Below are 22161 nucleotides of genomic sequence, written 5' to 3' on the forward strand. Positions count from 1 at the left end.
CCTAATGAGAATATTCATGAATTGAGTCATAATTACTCCCAAGTATTTATGATTGTATTATGCGATAAACTTGTTGGGATATGAAAATTGTTGAAAAGCTTTATTTTCCAAGTATGTGCTATTATGTTTGGAAGTGTGAATATATATTCTCAAATGTTTTACATTGTTTGAAGAATTGTTTATATAAGCCACTTGCATTTAAACTAATTGACATGCATTATTATGGGTTAGTTAGACCTTGGTTATTGAGTGGTTGTACTCATCCTACTATCTTCTATATTACTGGGAATAGCTCAAAAAGTTCGAACTCAGACCATAGGACTGCGATCCTATTTTGTATGCCTCTTTGCTTTTGAGTCATTATGTGTATTTGACAATTTAGATTGCCAACTAGGTTTTATTCATTTTTTATTCTTACTTGCATTATGTATTTGTGTAGTTGTAATTGTATTTTCAGCCCTAGGGAGTAAGCTTATGATATGTATTATATGTGATAGGGCTAAAATACTAATGCAAGTAAGAGAAGAGCATATTATGTGTTGATTATGGATTACTTGATCAAAATGTGTTTTAACTCCCCCTTGTATGTTTTTGTGATTAAAGGATTGAGTAGTGAAATTGTGATTTATAAGTGTTTACTATGATATAGTTCATTGTACAAGTTAGTTTTGATGTTTTGCATGTGGTCAATTGGGTTTCAATGGCTATTGGCTTTTGGAAGATGAATTGGACACTTGGTTTTGTAAAAAGTGTTGAAAAAGTGCAAGTTTTGAAAAGAGTGTTGATCTACTTCATATTTTACATGTTATACACTTGATTTTTGGCACCAAATAGTGCATATTAGTGTTTGTTTCCTGATTTTTAGCTATATTTCACACATTGACTACTTAAACCCTAATAATGCTATTTGGTGGATGGTTTGAGACTTTAAGATGCTTGATTGGACTTTTGGGCTTAAATTCTCATTTTCTTCCTTTTTAATTGTCTTTTTAGAATTTATTTAGTTTTGTGTCTTTATTTTCAGATTTGTGTGAGGGCAATTTTGGAATCAAGGAGCAAAAACTTGGTCAACAAATTTGGAGAAGTCAAGAGCACATGTATAATCTGATCTAAGGAATTCATGGGATGACATCATCAAGGGAAACAAAGAAGTGCATAATGGCGTGAATTGAAGCTGATCACATGGGAAGCAATAGCTGACATCATCATGATGCAAGGGAAAAGCAATTTAGGCATGAATCATTTCTGAAATGCATGGAAATTCACATAGAAATGAGCCAGCTGAGAGAGTCACGTTTTTGCCCATGCATGAAGTCACATTTTCCACACTCATTCATTCAGTTATGAGGTGCCAGATTCAGTTTGAATTTCAGCCAATTAATTCCATTTTCCAGCTAGAAATTAACCAACTTCAGATCTGGATTTTCCTTGTTTTTATCACCACTCACTTTGGTTTCATCACCTTCACATTATTCATACATATATAAGCTAAATTTTCATATTAGAGCCTCATAATTCAGATCCCACTCTCTCACTTCAGCCACATTCTCTCTCAATTTTCGTTCATATTCACTCTCCAATTTTCCAGATTCAATTCTCTCATCTTCTTGTCTAGATCACACCATCTTCTCATCCTCTCACTGTCCAGATCATTTCTTCTCCTTTCTCTTTCATTCAGGTTGAATTCTGCCTTCATTCTCTTCTAAATTTTTGACCATTTTCTTCTTTTCCTCTAGATTTCGTCCAGCACGCATTTATCTCCAGATTTCATCTTCATCTTCATACATTCATGGAGGCTTCTCAAGGTCTGATTCAAGTAAAGAGGAAGAGCATGAGAGGCTGATCATTTAGAACTCCAAGAAAGATGACTTGACATTATGAGATTTCCAGATTTGTAATTGTTGTTCATTTTTTTTGATTTCATGTTCTTGTCTTGATTAATTGAGAATTTTGAATTTTGAACCTGTTTTGGTTGAAGACTTTGTGATTGTAATTCAGATTTGATGAGAATATGAATGTTGAATTTAGATTTTCATGCTATTTTCAGTTCTGAAATTTATGATTTACCTTAATGTTCTAGGATTATTTCATAAGTTCTTGCTGATTCTTGTTCAAGTTCTTATGTAGACTTGAGTTAGATCCATATTAGTTATATATAAATTTGACTTAAGGTGTTTTTCTTCCACTAATTTTGGTATGAAACTTGTGTAGAACAAGGCTGAATATAGTGTTAATTTCTAAATTCACTTGACCTAGATTCATTCGTGTCCATTGAGTCTAGTAGTGCACCACACTTAGAGGTTTCTAAGTATCTCATTTTAGGTTAATCAAGAAGGTTTATGATGTCATAATTCTGGAAATCAATGACTAATGTTAGGAAATCTGACTTGGGCTTACCATAATCATCATTTATTTCATTCCAACTAAAACAGAATTTTATAAACATTTATTGTTGCATTATAGAGTTAGTTTAGTCACTTGAAAATTCAAATTAATTTGTGACATTTGAACAATGATTTGTATGCTTTGCTCTCTAGAGAAATGACTTAGAATACTTACTTCTACATTCTAGTAAAATTTGATAACCCAAGACGACTAAAAGGTTCATCAAGTGTCCAAATTTTGATATGGAACTAAAGCCATTAGTTAAACCTCAAAAAGAGCTTTTTGTAAACACCTAGTTTGCATTAATCAGACATTGGGTAGAGAATTAGGGTGCGTTAGAAGTTCCCTAAAAGCTATCAAATTAACAATAGAATTTACTATCAAAATTTGTGTAATTGCACCGTGGCACTTGCCCTAAAAATTTTTAGAATTTTCCTATTTTCAAATTCTTACACTAATACACTAATGTTTAAAATGATCCCGTGCTTCCGCATATTTGTAAACTCTAATTTGTCTAATTGTAAAACTTTGAAAATATTTGTAGTTTTCTATCATGAAACCCTAACTTCCCATAGTGTGTGAGGATCTCAAATCTTTCACTATCCCTTGCCAAATTGGTCCTCTAAATTTTTCTCATGCATTGATTGATTTAGGTGCGACTATAAATATGATGCCTTCTTCCATTTATGCTTCATTAAAAATTGATTGTATGCATGCTACTAACATGATTTCTCAATTAGCTGATACAAGTGTTAGGAGAGCCCAAGGAATTGTTGAGGATTTGATTGTTAGTATGAAAAATATTCTATTTTTGGTTGACTTTTATGTTTTGGATATGGCTTGCAAGGGAAATGGGGAGGACATATTTATTTTGGGAAGGCCATTTATGAAAACTACAAGGACTCCCATAGATATGGACAAGGGGATATTGGTGCTAAAGTGTGGTGATGAAGGTGTTTGTTTAGCATTTATGAAGCAATGAAACACCCTTATGAGAACTATTCTTTGCTAGGTAATAATATTATTAATAGTGTTGTTGATGACTTAGTAGATGGGCATGCTTTATCTTTGCATATTTCATGTGATACTTTGTCATCTACTTTTGTAGCTAGTATAGTTTGCTCTTGTATGGATGATTTTTATGTGTTAATTGTAAAAGAATTGCTTCTAATTGCTTGATAAAGATTTTTGGTTTTTGTATGGATGATGTTTTATGTGTTGATTGTGTTAATATTTCTTTTTTTGTGAAATGTTTGATGTTTGGAGTATTAATTTTAGGCGACCTTTTCCTTTTTTCATTTAGGAACAATTATATCTTGTTGTATGTTGATTATGTTTCCAAGTTAATTGAGGCTATACATACTCATACTTGTGATGCAAGAGTTGTTGTGAAATTTCTCAAATCTTTCATTTTTAAGTATGGAGTCTCTAAGGCATTGGTAATTGATCAAGGCTCACACTTTTGCGACAAAGTGATGAAGGCTCCCTTTGTTAAATATTGGGTCAAGCACAAAGTTTCAACACCTTATCATCCCTAAACTAATAGTCAAGCTAAGATCTCCAATAAGGAAGTCAAAGCCATTTTTTCAAAGGTTGTTAACACAAATAGGAAAGATTGGTCATTACACCTTGAAATAGATAAGGAATTTGGATTTGTTTCAATTGATCTCGATAGAGTTGGTTCCAAAGGTGAGCCCTTCATTTCAGCAACTCAAGTAAAACAAGTATTTTATGTCACTAATCCAACAAATAAAAAGCATTCTATTGTATTACAAGGTAAAAGATAGATTGTTGATATGGAGGATGATGACTCAAGTTTCAATGTTGATGAAACCCTGACTTTTACTACAATTCCACCTAGATCAACTAAAGTAGATTTGGTCGATGATGAATATGCAGTTAGAGATGATCACTGTGAAAGAAGTTAGGAAAATGAATAAAGTATGATCCCAATTAATAAAACAATCATTTTGTTTTTTTCTTAATAGTTCATTTATTTAGTTTTATATATTTAATTTAAATGAAAATTACTTAATTGTACAATTTTCTTTTTTTAACAGGAACATGGAGGGTTCTAGTAGGAATACTGGTGACACATCCAGTGTAACATCTTAATTTTCTAATCTTGTGATTAGCTATTTGATTGGAAATTGTCGCTCTACCCTCAAAATTAAACTAAAGCTAACTTTAATGTAATATAGGGCCAAACCTAGATCATCTCCCAATTAATGATTTTAGTTTAATTAAAGGTTACTTAATGCAATAAGTTACCCAAAATTGTGGGAATTGTTTGCCTAATTACTAAACTAGTTACCTAATTGACAAAAAAAATGCTAACTAAGTGAATGGATTAAACTTCCCCTTTTTCTTAGTATGAACCCTAGTTTGTTATTAATAGAGGAATCCTGGCTTTTAATTAATTATGACAACTCACTCAACTCCTCTTCCATGGTTGAAAAAGTGTTTACTTAAGACAACAATCTCAAATAACCTAGCTTTACTAATTCAATTCCCTAAGTGCTATTACAAGCCCTTTAGGTAACCTCACTAGCTTAACTCAAGAATTAACTAAGTGTTTAGTAAAAATCATCCCTAATTGCCACTGCTTAAAGATGTACCTAAGCTCAACACTATAAAACTCAAGCAACTCATCAAGTATTCACCACACAATTACATGCTAGACTAATACAAGACATTCACCAAATCAAATCACATATTATAATGCAAAATCACTAGGTGGCCAAAGTTTCTAGCAACAAAAGGAAGTGACTTTAAGTGAACAAGGAAGTGACTTCATAGTATTCTAGTGAAATTGAAATAAGATGAAGAATAGGTTGAGCTTAGCCAAATGAAGATTTCAATGCTCCTCTTCCATCAACTCCTCCCTAGCATTCTATGGAAAATTTAGCTATAAAACATCAACACCATCTTACTTTTCCAATAACTAGACATAACCAAGTAGAGCTCAATAGAAATAGTAGAATCAGCTTCAAATCTCCTTGCAAATGGTAGGGCTAGGTTCATCCAAGTGAGAGGAATGGAATGGTAGTGGTTTTGTGGAGGTTTGATGGCTGAATGTGGAGTTATAGGTGCTGGAAAAATGAAAAAAGTATAGAGAAAGTGAAGAAAATGAAGAACAAAATGAACTAGAGAGAGAAAGAATGGAAGAAATGAGTGAAATGGTGTGTAAATCTAAAAATGAGGAGTGTGGGATGTGCATTTCTTGTTTCCTTTAGCTGATCACTTATTAAAATTAAAGAGAAATTAAAATAAAAGGGAATTTTGGGGCCTTGTCACACTTACTAGGTAGTACCCTCCTATTAGCTTGTAGATGATTTTAATATGTGTCAAATTAATCCCATGTATCACACATTTTAAGCTGATCTAGACCACCCAATTAAGAGCAAAAACTTCCAAATGCTTCAGCTTTGACCCCATGGGCTTTTGACTTCATTTTTCCTATTGATGCACAAGTCACATGTCACCTATGTAATAAAAATTACATAATTCAATTAAATAATATATGACATCATAAAATATAATTTAAATGCAGAATTAAATTCACATTTAGAAGGGAGAACTTATTAAAATAACCAAGTTCTTGAGTGTACAAAATCATATAAAAATTTCACACAAATGCAAACCAAAAACTAGGTTAAACTAGCACACTTGATAAAGTGTTGACTTTTTTATTTAATTACTCTCAAATTAAAATAAATTTGTAAAATATAATTTGACCACACTTCTTCTGGACTTAAAATTTTTTTTTTATTTTTCTTGTACATTTTCTTAAAAGTTTATTTTTAAACCAAAATACCCCTAGTGCACAAAACCTAGACATTGAGGCAATTTTTCAATACTAATGCAATGTGTGCACTTTGACATGATAAAACCTTAATAAAATGGGCCTAATTAACAAATAAAAGTGTGTAATAAATGTGTTCTATCACTATTAATCAAGAGTAAAGTGGTAATTAGCAAAGGATTAGAGATTTGGATGATTAGTTGATGATTTCTACCTTTGGGATGTTAAATGAGAAAATAAAGATTGAAGGATCACGTTTTGGGTTGAAGCATGTGTGCTCAGTGAGGATTCTCCTTACTGTGTCATGCGTTATGGCGTATGGACTAAAAAGTGACTCCTTAAATTATGAAATTAGGGTGAATTTCAGAAAGAAAAATGAGAAACACATAAAAAGGAGAAGAAAGGAAGCCAAGGTTGGCTAGGGAAAGCATTTTCGAAGCATTAAAAGGCATTTGCGATCATAACTTATTGAGTAAACTTTGTATAACCCTTGTATTCTACCACAATTTCTCTTGGTATGTGTTATAGAGAAATTAAATCAGGGAGATTTTAGGGGTTTGTTTCTTACCCTATAGTAATGAAAAGGTTCTCGGGAGTTAAATTAGAGTTCTGTGACTAGCTTAAAGCTGAACGATAGAGCTTTAAATCCATATGCTCAATTTGGCCCTAATTCTAAGGAAAATAAGGGTGGAAATCATGTTTGAGTGGAATAAGATAGTTTGAGATAATGTAAAGTAGTAATCGGGTGGTAACTAATTTAAAATGGATAAGTGGAAAAGAAAGAATGGCTAGTTATAGTTATAGTATAATTACGTTCTTTTGGTCAATTTGGACTGATTGACTAATTGAGCCAACTATGTGTAGATTGACATATCTCGTGAGTAGAGTGAGAAAAGAGGTGTGTAGAGATGAGTAGAGATTGAGAAACTACCACAAGAAACCTTTCTAGTAGCAGAAGGATTAAGATAACGGAATAAATTTCTTTATTTGATTATTTATTGTAAATGTATGTGAGTATGCTATCTAATGCTTGATAATGGTTTTAAATTAAATATGATTTATGGCATTTTGTTAATATTGCATGAAAATGGCTTTTGATCAAATAGATGGGTTTAAACATATGATTTCATACTATAAATATATATATATATATATATGCTATCTATTATGGATTGGATACATGTAAAGTAGTGATTGGGAACCTATGATTGGTTTGGAAAACATGATCATAAGGGTGGGAATTCACTTATTGAGTAGAGATGTTGAGAAAGACTATATGGCATCATTCTCCTTAGTGCTCGACGGTGTGTGGTGTTGGAGAATTGTATCTCCTCAGTGCCTTTCGAGGTGTGGTATTAGAGATTATCTCCTTAATGCCTATTAACGTATGATATTAAAGATTCAGACTCCTTAGTATCGATGTCATGCAGTGTTGGAGTCAACAACACCCCATTATGTGTATTGAAAAAAACCATAGTCCAAAAGCGAGATAGAACACCTTTGGCCGAGTGATTCTATCATTAAAGGTGAGTTCAAGGCCAGTGAGAGTATATATTAGTCTAAGGCGAGCCTATGGTTTCAAGTCAAGGTGATGTGGAGGTTTGGTTGATAGTGATCATGCTGTGTGTTAGTAAAGTGGTGAAAAGTGGTGGAATATGGTGATTATAGTTTAAAAATGGCAAAATGTTATATTTATGTAATTTGAAGTGAAACATATCTTATATAATATGTTTACCTATATATTATGCTATGCTTCCATATAGTTGCTTGTGATAGTTGATAGTAGTGAATTATTTTGTTACTGAGATTATTATCTTTCTCCTATGGTTATATTTTTATAGGACAGAGCAATGAGATAGGCAAGGAAAAAGAGTCTGGACTGGCATAGTGGTGCCAATGCCATAGGACCTCTGAGTTTGTGTAATGAACTATCTATGTGTGAATATTTTGTGTGTGTGTGTGTGTGCTATAGGGATTGCATGCATGTTTAAGTTGTGATTTGTAGAAATTTTGTAATGATATTGTGAATCTTAGCCATATGTGAAAATGTTTGGTGAAATGATTAACTGAGGCTAAGATTCAATTGTATATATGTGGTGAATATAAAAGTGGTGATCTGTGGTGAAAACGTAGTGAAAAATGGCTAAAGGAAAGTTTTGAGCCAAATTGTGAAAAGTTTATGTTTGTAAAAATTGGCCATTGAATGGCCAAATTGTGATGTAAATGTGTAAATGATATAAAATGTGGTCAATTAAGTGTATTAGGTCCTTTTAGACTTGGTTCAAGACCTAGAACGGTCTAATGAGATTAAAGAATCGATTTGAGTGCTTGGGTGCGTTAATTTCTTTGACAAGGTGACTTTTTGCACTCGAGTGTCCAAATTTTAATCGGACAATTAGATCATGTCCAAACCTATCTCATTAGTTAGCTTATGAGATAAGTTTCGTGTGGGTACTTGAATCATTTCGATTAGATATAGTATGTGAAAATAGCACATGTCAGAAGTTCATCATTTGTGCTATCAAATGACAAAAGCAAAATTAGGCTTGTACACCATGACACAAGGTGTATCACACAGCTGTGCATGACATAGAGAGAGTCTGGGGGTGTGGCTCTGTGTCACATGCCAAGGTGCATGTGTTGTCCGCTGCAGCACATGACCCATAATCTAACTTGTTTCCCTTATTTTAAAGGCATGCAATGTTCAATATGAATGCATATAATATGTTTCTATTGCATATTGCTCTAATATCTAGTGATTCTGCAAAATGAGTCATGGGTCCAAGCTTTTCAAATAGAGTATTTGAATACTCTTTCGTGTGATTAAGTTTATTAATCCTTCCTAATACTCTTTCGTGTGAAAGGTTACATCCAACGCATCTAAAAAAAGAAGGGGTAGAGGTACTACAAAGTTGAAGGACCTAGCTTTACATCAAGGTACTATAGAAAGGTTACATTTAGATTTTCCTGATTATAGAACACCACTTAATCCAAAAGGGGTTAAGTTCATAAGTAATATAGGCCTTAAGGCCCAATCTAGGGTTAGCATCTTGTACCATAAATGGAAGGAAGTACTAAAAGCTATAAAGGACTTGATTTGGAATGACATTTTGGTATGACTATTTTTACTCTTTTTTTGTTATTGTTTTAGTTATATTTGATGTTATTAACTTACTTTATAAATATTATACCTTGCAACTCATATATGATGTCCCTCCTACCCCTAAGATGAAGAAATAATGGCTCCAACAAGTACGTGATCGATGAAAAGATTTCAAGTCAACACTTACCAGGGAATACATTCAAGGAGAGAAGAAGAATGAGGATCTATGTTTAGAGTATAATTTTATTGATCAAGAGACTTGGATACAATTTGTGAGATCATGGGAAGATCCTAAATTTCAGGTAAATTTTGATAGAGTCAATCATTGACTCAATGTATTTATTTTTAATCTACATTTGACTTTGTCAAAATTTAATCATAGAAATTAAGAGCACTGAATAAAGAGAGACAATCTAAGAATAAATATCAACATTAGTTGTCCTAGGGGGATATCAGAAGCTAGGCAAAAAGTTTATAGAAGCCAATTTGAAGGAATTAGAGAAAGCTACAAGATCAGACCCTAGTATTGTTGTTAATCCCCTGCCTCCTCCAACTCGTCAAAGAAAATTGAAGGAGGCAAGAATAAAGAAAGGCCAGTATATCACTTTAGAGACTGCTAAAGTTGCTGCAAGGATTGTGAGTAATTATACTAAATGAATGAAATTGAATTTTAGATTATGTGCTTTTCATTACTTGTATATTATAGGATTCACTTAAGGAACAATCTTCCCAAGTTCATTTCAATCTACTAGAAGAATGGATATCTTAGCAATAGCAATTGGAACTCTAGATTATCCTAGCTGTGTTAGAGGGGTAGGAAAAGGGGTCGGCTTGAAGCAGTGCTTCAAACTAACAGCATAAAGATCAGGAGTTATATCTAGAGCTGAGCTTGATGAGATTCTAAATAAGGTTAATTAAAAGTATGAATAGGATCATGTTTATTTCATAAGTAGCTACTTCAAGAGTTCAAATCCATGGTCTCCAACATGGGAACTGCACAGAAAACTGAGCAGCAAGGACCTCAAGTTTGTCAATTAGTTAAATATTCAGTCTTGTCTATTTTTCCTATTTTATGTTTAACCTTTTTATTTATTTCTCCAAACTTCTCCTATGCTTCAAAGCATGAAAGATAGTTATAATCCACTGGAGACAGTAGCGCATGAATTTAGTCCCTCAGTAGATGATGAAACTCCTTATTTTCTTTATTTGGATAAGCCCATGAAGTGAGTTGTTGTTATAGCTTGAGTATACATGCTTGGGAAAATAATCCATCATATCATTATTCTGGATGATCAAGTCAAGTTGTCGGTTGAGGTTGTTCTTGAGCCTCATGTGATAGTACCATTCCCTACTAATGAGGTTGTAAAATTAAGCCAAGCCTTTGGTCACTTCATTCTAATGGCCTAAAAAGACTTGTTGACATGGACATGTCAGCTTTGATGGTTGATGAAACCCTAAGTTGCTTTAGGCCATCAAATAAAACTAGAATGTAGTTATGAGCATTCTAGGTCATCTCCCAAGAGAACAATGCACACAAACTAGGGTTCAATTGCCTACAAATTAAAAGAGTGGTGATATGATTCTACTACTATCTAAATTGCTAGGAATTAGATGTTTGTAATTTTTTGATTTGAATGTGTTGATGTAAATGAATGAGATGATGAGCTCAAGTTAGAATCCCCTATGATAATCCTTGAATTTCGGAATTGCAACTACACATGTAATGACAATTAGCTCAATGAAGAACACTCTAAAACTTTTAAAGTATTGTGAAACATTGCATCCAATGATCATTATGAATTTAAAGCCAAGTGGAGTGAAATTAACAATGTAAACCAGCCTTTTTCATAGCCATTCAATTCAAAACAAATTAAATGGCAGAAAAACTTCTCAAACTAAATTCATATAAACACATATGGATCTAGCTTGAAATGTGGAGAAATCTGAACAAAAACATTAAGAATATATGAACACATTCAAGAACACTCAATTGAATTCATACATTCCAGAACTGAAATACAAAATCAAATATCAATTTGATCCACAACTTCAATCTAACATGTAATTAGAATCAAAATCACAATCCAACCTGAACAATAATTTTGAATCCTTGAAAGAAAATAGAAGAAATTGCAGAATTGAAATTACAAAAAAGGAAGGCAATTCTAAAATGCTCAAATCACAAGTTCATCTTCCATAAAGCTCAATGGAAAATCGGCCTCTCATGTTCTTCATTTTCAAACCAATCAGACTTTGAACTTGAGAAGACATCTTGAATTTGGAAAATATGTGACTGAATATGGATGAAATTAATACTGGAATTGGAAGATGTAGAATGAAATTGATGAAGAATGGGGAAGAGAATGACATGAGGTGGAAGAATCAAAGAGGAGAGATAAGAAACAAGTCTGGACAAAGGAAGAACAAGAACAAAAATTCAAGAAAAATGATAAAGGAAGTGAAGAAACAAATCTAGAATGATGGAATTGAGCATGAACATATGATGAACAATCTGAACAAAGGCTGGAAGAAAAATGAAATTGGATGAGGAATTGATGTAAGAACACAAACTTGGAGCTAGAAATGGAGAAGAACCAGATCTAGAATTCCCAATACTTGAGGAATGGCATGAAAATTGAGGATGGAGTTGAGAGAATTGAGAGAGAATTCAGACCAAGAGAGAGAGTGCAATCTGTAGAATGAGGTCTCAATTTGGAAATTTGGCTTAAGTATGTGTAACCAATTCTGATCCAATGGTGATGATTCTAAGGCCAAGAACTGAATCAGTTATTCCAGCTGGAAAATAATGAATTAAAATTGAAGAGTTAATTCTGAAAATTAGAGGGAATGAGTCACCAAATGAGCTGGAGATGAGAGCATGAACAATGTGACTGAGCATGGACCATGTGACTTCATTTGAATATTGCTTCAGCTGCCACGTGAACTCTCATGAATCCAGATGTGAATTCACGCCTATTATGCTCTTGACTTGCCTCATCATGATGTCATCCTAATGTTCAGCTTCCACTTCATGCACAACATCACTTCCTTGTTTCCAATGATGATGTCATCCTATGAATTCCATGGATCAGATTATACATGTGCTCTTGACTTCTCCAAAATTTTTGACCAAGTCTTTGCTCCTTGATTTCAAAATTACCCTGACACAAATCTGAAAATAAAAACACAGGATTAAAGAAATTCTAAAAATACAATTAAAAAGGAAGAAAATGAGAATTTAAGCCCAAAAATCCAATCAAGCATCTTAAAGTCTCAAACCATCCACCAAATAGCATTATTAGGGTCTATATAGTCAATATGTGAAACAGCTAAAAACTGAGAGACAAACCCTAATACGTACTATTTGGTGCCAAAAACCAAGTGTATAATATGTGGAATATGAAGTAGATCAATTCCCCCACGCTTGGATTTTGCTCTCCGAGCAAAACTCTCTAAAAACCTAGACTAGAAAACAATACAAAGATACAAGCTCTCAAGAGTAAATTCAATTTTCAAAGTCAATGCACTATCACAAGAACCAAATCAATGTTGCAATATTTAGAGAAAACCTTAATACATCACAAGTAAACCATTTGCAAGAATGTAATATCAAAGAGAAACCTCATCGAATTAGTGTTTCACTCTAGCACTTAGTGTATAAGGGTACAAATATCACTCAAGTTCCTTGGCAAGTCATCCTACCATAGGCTTGTAATCCCTCTATCTCTCCATTACTAACATGCAAAGGTTCTCAAGAATCATATGGACTTTCAAAAGGATGTAATGTGCTCAATCAAGGGTACACTTAGACTTACATGTGAAAGGGGTAGGAATTGGGTTAAGAAACTTGTCTTGGCCACAATGTAGGTATATTCAATATACAAGACTACTCAAAACTAAACCAAATAGATAACATAAGAGAGATCATGGATGGAATGACTAAATGGCTAAGATTGAGATGAAATGAGAATCTATAAATAGGAACAAATGAATTAAATAGCAAACCCCAGGAAACTTGCTTATTCAAACTCTTACTTTTGCTTTTCTTTGATCCACTTTGGATCTCTTTTTCTCAAACATATTTCTTTTTTCTTTCTTTCTACAATCTTTTTCTTTTTCCTTTTGTATCACTTTCTTTCTTTGTTTTGTTTTTCTCTTGCTGTTTGTTCTCCTTTTTTTTCAAGCATAGCTTCCAACATTTGGGTACAACTCAAGAAATGTTCTTCAATCATAAGAATGAAATGGTATGGCCAATATGAATAAATGAAATGGATCCCACTAGATGTTATCTACTAGTTTAATTAAAAATAGTCAATGCACATTAAAACATACTAAATGAAAATACATGCAATCTATCCAAAATATAGTCAAGTGTTTAAGAATGACAAAACCAAAGGAGGCTCTATTTGGCTAAACAAGGGATGATCAAGTAATTAAGGGTTAGCTAAAAGATCTTGGGCACTTTAATGATGGCTATAATCACTTTCCCTACAACCAATGCACAAAGTGTAGCCTCAAGTAAGAGAGAAAACAAGTTCTAAAGGATTAACAAAACTAAAGAACATAGAACTCTCAATGGTTGAAGGCCCCTTTCATATGGTTTATTCTTGCTTCTCTTAATCAATTACACTCAACCAAATAGTTTCTTGCTTCAAAACGGATTTAAACTAAAGAAAGAAACATCTCAAAAGTTCAAACTTCAAATGCAAAAACTATGATCATCTTCAAAACTCAAGATTACTCACAAAACAAAGTTTTTTTTTTCAAAAACAACCTTTCCCCTAAACTTAAACAATGCATTGTCCCTAATGCATGCAAAACACATAATGGGAAGAATTAAATCAAATCTGTACAGCATGTAAAAGTATGGAAAAAGGGCAATTTTTTTTTGAAAACACTAAACAGCAAGGAAATAAAGGAAAATAAAGAAACAACAAAAAACTAACATAACAAAGGAAAAGGAATTTCAAATTTTTGGCTTTTTTTTTCAAAACCTAATGAATCAGGTTGTATCTCCCCCCACACATGAACTCAAAATGATATTCACAAACACAACACAAACACAAGTAAAGAATGGTGTACCACATGTGTGCATATGTGACAGCAAGCATATCCCAATTAGTGCTCTGCTTGTGTGCTTTGTGAATCAATTAAATCAATCAAAAAGAGATAAGAAGGAGAGATACAACCTTTGAAGACTCATGGAGGATCTTTGAATCTCATTTCAATAAGCAATGTCGAAGATTCATCCTCATGAAATTTCTTGCACAAGTGGCCATTTGCCTTGAATGTTAATCCACTTTGAGGATCTTTCAGGATGAGAGTGCCATAGTCAAAAATTTCCTCCACAATGTAAGATCCCTCCCATTTGGATTGAAGTTTGCCACCAATGAGCTTGAGCTTGAGCCTTGTCTTGAACTTAAGCACTTTATCTCCCACTTGAAAATGCTTCCTCAAAATACATTTGTCATGAATGAATTTTACTCTACCTTGTACAATTTAGAGCTCTCGTATGCTTCCAATCTTAACTCCTCTAATTCTTGAAGTTGGAGCTTCCTAGAGGCAGCTACACCCTCCTTACCAAATGCACAAGCCTTCACTGCCCAATAGGCTTTGTGCTCAATCTCCATCGGGAGGTGACATTGCTTACCATAGACCAACCTAAATGGAGACATCCTAATGGGTGTCTTGAAGGCGGTCCAGTATGCCCAAAGAGCCTCCTCAAGTCTTGAGCTCCAATCCTTCCTATTCGGTCTCACAATCTTTTGGATGATACACTTGACCTCCTTGTTTGAACACTCGGCCAACCCATTTGTTTGAGGATGATATGGGGTTGCCACCTTGTGTAAAACACCATATTTCTAAAGCAAAGAAGAGATAGTCTTGTTGCAAAAGTGTGTCCCTTGGTCTGTGATCTCTTGAGGTGCCAAACTTGTAAAACACATGAGATAAAAGAAACTTTGCCATAACTTTGGCATTATTAGTTCTAATGGGGATAGCCTCAACCCACCTAGAAACAAAATCAACACAGAGCAATATATATTCATAACCATTGGAAGAGGGAAAAGGACCCATGAAATCCATACCCCAAACATCAAAGATCTTACAAAATATAATAGGCACCTGTGGCATTTCATGTCTCTTTCCCAAACTCCCAAAATGTTGACATGTATGACATGCTTTGTAAAATTGATGTGCATCTTTAAAAAGAGATGGCCAATATAAACCACAATCTTAAATGGGATCAACAAATTAAGACTCCTTAAAATAGGAAGGGAAACAAGCTTAACCTTCAAAGCATCAAATGCATCTCTATAACTTAGAGAGAACTCAAATTTGACATCTTTTTAAAGCAATTGAGACAAGGGATGTGCAATCTTTGAAATATTTTTAATAAATCTTCTATAAAAACCCACATGGCCAAGGAAAGACCTCAAGTCTTTGACATTAGTTGGATAGGTTAGAGATGAAATCATTTCAATTTTGACCCTATCCATCTTAATGCCATGGCTTGAAACCAAGTGGCCTAAGACAATCCCTTTCTCAACCATAAAAGGGCACTTCTCAAAGTTCAAAACTAAGTTCTTCTCTACACATCAAGCAAGGACTTTGTCAAGATTTCTCAAGCAAGAAGAATAAGAATCCCCATAAATTGTGAAATCATCCATGAACACTTCCATACAATTTTCAATAAAATCACTAAAAATACCAAACATGCATCTTTAGAAGGTCCCTGGAGCATTACACAATCCAAAAGGTATTCTTCTATATGTAAAGGTACCAAATGGACAAGTAAAAATGGTTTTATGTTAATCAACTGGATCAATAAAAATCTGAAAATAACCACTATATCCATCAAGAAAGCAATAATGAGATTTTTCCCTAATCTTTCTAACATTTGATCAATAAATGGGAGAGGGAAATGGTCTTTCTTGGTTGTCTCATTCAACCTCCTATAATCAATGCATACCCTCTAACTATTTTGTACCCTAGTAGGAATCAACTCATCATGTTCATTCTTTACCACAGTAATTCCACTCTTCTTGGGCACAACTTACACCGAAGACACCCATTCATAGATTATACTTGCACTCAAAAGTTTAGTGACCTCCTTCTTTACCACATCAAGTATGAGAGGATTCAACCTCTTCTATGGCTGCCTTATTGCCTTAGCATTGTCCTCCAACATGATCATATGTGTGCAAGTTTGAGGGCTAATTCCAAGAATGTCTCTAAGGTCCATCCAATAGCCTCAATGTTCTTCCTCACAACATCACACAACAAAGACTCTTCCATAGGGGTTAGTGAAAAAGAAACAATAATAGGAAGTTGATTACCATTTCTTAAGTAAAAATACTTAAGATGTGAAGGAAGTGGCTTCAACTCCAAATTGGGTGGCTCAATGATGCTTGGAGGGATCTTTTGCACTTGAATTTGCCTTGCTAGATCCATGTCTTCCTCTTTAAGTAGCATGTCCAATGCTCTCACAACTGCTGTATGCATTTTGTCTAACACAACTTGCTTGGTTCCAACTTTATGCCTCACATCCAGATTTGATTTCCTTGCTCCAGAATTAATTCCCATTTTGGTCAGATTTGATTTTGGACTTCCAGCACCAATTTGCATGCCCCTTGGTTCATTAATAGCCTCAAAATCACTTTGTTCATGCTTTTCAAGTGTCCCTAAACCTGAAACATCACAAGTAAAACACTCCTCTAACCTTGGAGAATGATTAGGCACAAAAGGATCAAAGCTGTCAAAAATTCCAGAATTAAATTCACTAGAAGAAATCAAATGATGTAATCCAATATGATATGTGGAAGATAAACTAAGGCCATCATTAGATGCAATTTCACTCTCATCACTTGATTCAATTACTAAATCAATAGAATTTCCAGAATTGATACTCAAATCATCAAACTCATCTAATGCAGGCAAATCACTCAAGGAAGCATATGTTTGTTCATGTGAAGAATTAGATAACACAAGTGTTTCAAATGGAGTGGAAGTAGATGAGTGAGGCATTTCAAGTGTGCTGCCATTCAAATGCTCATGCTCAAGTGAATGCAATTCATCTTGAGATTTCAAATTAGACAAAAATAACACTATGTTATTGCAATTCACACAAATAGAGTCATGAGTGCATGAACAAGTGAAACTAGGCAAAGATGCAACATCATCCAAGCTAGGGGTATAGAAACCTCATCAATGATTCTATCAAGTGTATCATCAATGCAATCCACAAAATGAAGGCTATAATCAACATAAGAGTTTTTCAAGCTATTAAATATATTAAATTCAATCTTGCTGTCCAAAAACTCTGTGGTAAGTTTACCTTCCTTCATGTTCAATATGTTACTTGATGTCATCATAAAAGGTCTCCCAAGAATGAGTGTGCCTTGACCTCCTTCTTGCATATCCAACACATAAAAATTTACTGGAAAAACCAAGTCCTTAACCTTCACTAATATGTCTTCCAAGAATCCCTTAGGCTTCCTAGTGCTTCAATCAACTAGTTGCAAGATGACACTACAATCTTGAAGACTACCAAGATTAAGGGAAGAATAAATGTGAGTGGGCATCACATTGATGGCTGCCCCTAGGTCAATTAAGGCTTCTTGAACAAACACATTCCCTATTTGCCAAGGAATGGTACATGCCCCCGGATCTTACACTTAAGAGGGAGTTGTGGCTTGAAGACAGCACTAATATTAGGACTCATTTGAACTGTAGCCAATGGTTTGAATCCCCTTTTATTAGTACACAACTCCTTCAAAAACTTTGCATACTTAGGCATGCTTTTTATCATCTTAAGAAGTGGTATGTTTACTTCCACCTTCTTCAACATATCAAACACATCATACCTATCTTCTTCTTGCCCCTTCTTAGAAAATTTAGTCAAGGCCTTAGAAAATGGCATATCCCTTGGAATCGGGTCCCTAATTTGATATTCTTTTGGAGGCTCTCTTCTTCCCAACACCTCTTTCTCCTTAGGTTTGTTTGAATCATTCTCATTTGCCTTAGAAGAAGGATGAACCGTGGCTGTTCCAGTGCTATCTTGGCCTTGATTTGAGCTCAATTTTACCTCTTTTGCTTGAGCATTCAGGGTTGATCTTACCCTATTTGCATCCTCAACTATAATCTCTTTAATAAAGTCATCCTCATCATCAATCACTTGAGGACTTAGAAAGGTAGGAGGTGTGTTCTTGAGGCTGTGTGAGGCACTTGGATGCATATTAATCTCGCTATCACATCAAGTGGAATCACGTGGAAAATCAAGAGAAAGTGGGCTTCCTTCACCAATTTGAGAATTCCTTGAAATAACCTCATTAGGCATGCTGCTACCATGGTTTAAGGCACTTGGAATGGCTTCAAGAACTCTTCCACTCAACTCAATTGCACTAAGGCTCTTTGGATTGATGGCAAGTTGAGTTAGGAGCTTTCTAGTTCCTTGAGCTTGGCTAATGCTATTTGAATTTTCAAATTGTTGCACCAGTAAATCAGTGCTTTGTTATTTTGATTCAAGATTATCTAGCCTCTTGAGCATTATGTCCATTTTTTATTCTGCCCTAGACACATGAGAATCAAACATTTTGGCCTATAGAAAACATAGCATCACCCATCCTCTCAAGGTAGGAATACATTTGTTTATCACCCCCACCATCTTGAATAGGGATCACTTGAGAATTCTTAGCTTGCACAACCTCTTGGTTACCCTTGTAGCTAAAGTTAAGGTGCTACCTCCAAGTTGGGTTATAGGTACTCCCATAGTTAGCCTCAAAATTATTCCTTGTCCCTTGATTATATTGATAATTGAAGGGCCTTTGTTGTTGATACACAGCCCCAACATCTTGAGCATGCATGCAATTAGAGGTGACATGCATTGTAGAATTGCATATACCACAAATAGGAGCCACTAGAGCATTGAACATAGAAGCAATTTGAGCTTGTGGAGGATTGCAGATAGACATCTTGAGAAAATTCAATTGAGAGTAGATGTCCTTCAATTGGGAATTAGCAATAGAAGATTGGCCCACTTTGTGAACACCCCTTGTATCTCTTGAGCTATATTATTGGTTATTGTTTGCAAGCTTTTCCAACAAAGTCCATACATCATCTGGTGGAAGATCTAATAGAGAGCCATTTGCAGTAGCATCTATGGTCTCTCTATCATGAATTTGTAGCCCTAAATGGAAATAATCAATGAGGAACTCCTTGCCCACATTTAGGTAGGGACACTTTGCAAGCAACTCAAGAAACCTCATCTAATACTCATAAAAAGATTCTTGAGGGTGTTGTTGAATCCCCATGATTTTCTTCCTTAGTTGAGAATACTTGGTTGTTGGAAAATATTTTTCAAGAAAGCAATTTCGCATCTCCACCCAAGAATTGATGGTCCTTGTGACAAGAGTATTGAATCATGTGATTGCTTTGTCCTCAAGAGTAAAATAAAAGACCTTGAGCATCAAATTCTCTAAGTTTGTTATGGGAGGCTTCATGGTTGAACAAACCCTCTCAAGTATTTGAAGATGCCTATTAGGATCCTCACCTGCAAGGCCATGGAATTTTGGCAAAGCATTAATCAATGAAGGTTTGATTTCATACTCATTTTGTTCTTGTAAATTCAAAAACAAACCACTAGGTCTAAATATGTCAATAGGTGCTACCATCTCTCCTAGAAGGTATTTCATGTTTATTACCATACAATCTATCAGCCATACTATCCAAAATTAGAGAATTATCAACTATGGTGTTTGGAAGAGAGGAAGATGCTAAGAACTCTAAGTATTGATCTCTAAATTTAATATAATTTTCACCAAGTTCTTTGCAAGTCCTACAAGACATATAAAGCTCAGAACACCACAGAAATAGCCCTAGACAGAAGAAAAATCAAAAATTCAAAAATAGGCAAAAAATTCTGAAAACTGGCAGAACTGGAACACACTAAGGCAGTATTTTTGTAAAAAAATTTTGAAAGTGAAAAAGAAAAAAATTAGCAAAAAATAAAAAAATAACAAATTAAAGATAAAACAATGAATTAAATGCAAGAATTTTTATAAACAAAATTTCCAAGCAGGGAGACAGATATGCTCATCCAAAGTTAGCCTTGTCTGCTTGGAGTGTCACTGGGAGTTAGCAGTGGACCTTATATGCTTGTTCAGTGCACAACTCTCTGGTCCTGAACCAAATTGAGCTAAAATTTTTACTTAAAACTTTCAACATACAAAAGGTTATATAGTCCAATTTTCAAGCAAAAATTCACAATCAATTCTTCCTAGTATTTTTTTTAGAATTAGGGTCTGCAGCACTGGAAATTTCAGTGAACCCTATTTCAGTCAAGCAAAAATTCAACCAACTTAATGGCCAAATTAGCAATTGTATTCAACATAAAAAATGTTTCTAAGATAACCAGGAACACAATGAAAAAGAATAAGTTCAAAATGATATGTCTAGCAAAAATTATACTTGTCCAAATTTCATGCAAAATTTCTGGGCCGAGCAAATTCTCACAGCTTGCTGGCACTTGAGCTAACTTGTCAAATTTAGAACTCACGATCAGAATCAATGACTTAATGGCTAAATCTAGCAGGAAATAAGATCAACAAAGAGATCAAGTGCTCAATTACACGTGCTAGCCACCACAGTCACAAATTCCAAATTTAACAGAAATGAATACAAATTAAAAATAGCAATTGAAACCACAATTAGTATGGTTAGTTGTTCCTCGACAACAAGGCCAATTGATGGAACTCTAAGTCACTTTAGGCCATCAAATAAAACTAGAATGTAGTTATGAGCATTTTAGATCATCTTCCAAGAGAGCAATGCACACAAATTAGGGTTCAATTGCCTATAAATTAAAAGCGTGGTGATATGATTCTGCTACTATCTAAATTGCTAGGAATTAGATATTTGTAATTTTCTAATTTGAATGTGTTGATGTAAATGAATGAGAAGATGAGCTCAAGTTAGAATCCCCTATGATAATCCTTGAATTTCAGAATTGCAACCACACATGTAATGACAATTAGCTTAATGAAGAACACTCTAAAACTTTTAAAGTGTTGTGAAACACTGCATCCAATGATCATTATGAATTTAAAGCCAAGTGGAGTGAAATTAATAATGTAAATCAGCCTTGTTCATAGTCATTCAATTCAAAACAAATTAAATGGCAGAAAAAATTCTCAAACCAAATTCATATAAACACATATGGATCTAGCTTGAAATGTGGAGAAATCTGAACAAAAACATCAAGAACATATGAACACATTCAAGAACACTCAATTGAATTCATACATTCTAGAACTGAAATACAAAATCAAATATCAATCCAACATCTACAACTTGAATCTAACATGTAATTGGAATCAAAATCACAATCCAACCTGAACAATAATTTCAAATCCTTGAAAGAAAATAGAAGAAATTGCAGAATTGAAATTACAAAAAAGGAAGGCAATTCTAAAATACTCAAATCACAAGTTCATCTTCCTTAAAGCTCAATGGAAAATCAGCCTCTCATGTTCTTCATTTTCAAACCAATCAAACATTGAACTTGAGAAGACATCTTGAATTTGAAAAATATATGACTGAATATGGACGAAATTAATGCTGGAATTGGAAGATGTAGAATGAAATTGATGAAGAATGGGGAAGAGAATGACACAAGGTGGAAGAATCAAAGAGGAGAGATAAGAAACAAGTCTGGACAGAGGAAGAACATGAATGAAAATTCAAGAAAAATGATGAAGGAAGTGAAGGAACAAATCTGGAATGATGGAATTGAGGATGAACATATAATGAACAATCTGAACAAAGGCTGGAAGAAAAATGAAATTGGATGAGTAATTGATGCAAGAACACA

General features: G+C 34.1%; 1 protein-coding gene across 1 annotated transcript; it reads right to left on the bottom strand.

Moving 5' to 3' along the window:
- Positions 1–14492: 14492 nt before the first annotated feature.
- Positions 14493–14923, bottom strand: LOC129302711 (uncharacterized). The gene is made up of 2 exons (XM_054941605.1): positions 14783–14923; positions 14493–14741 (listed from the first exon to the last, which is right to left on the bottom strand). Exons 1-2 carry the CDS (start codon positions 14921–14923, stop codon positions 14493–14495), a joined length of 390 nt encoding a protein of 129 aa, XP_054797580.1.
- Between the last annotated feature and the right edge of the window lie 7238 nt (positions 14924–22161).

The sequence above is a fragment of the Prosopis cineraria genome, unplaced genomic scaffold (genome assembly GCF_029017545.1).
Source record: "Prosopis cineraria cultivar Desert tree isolate PC_DT_omini unplaced genomic scaffold, ASM2901754v1 PC2, whole genome shotgun sequence".
In the NCBI taxonomy this organism is placed as follows: Eukaryota; Viridiplantae; Streptophyta; class Magnoliopsida; order Fabales; family Fabaceae; genus Prosopis; species Prosopis cineraria.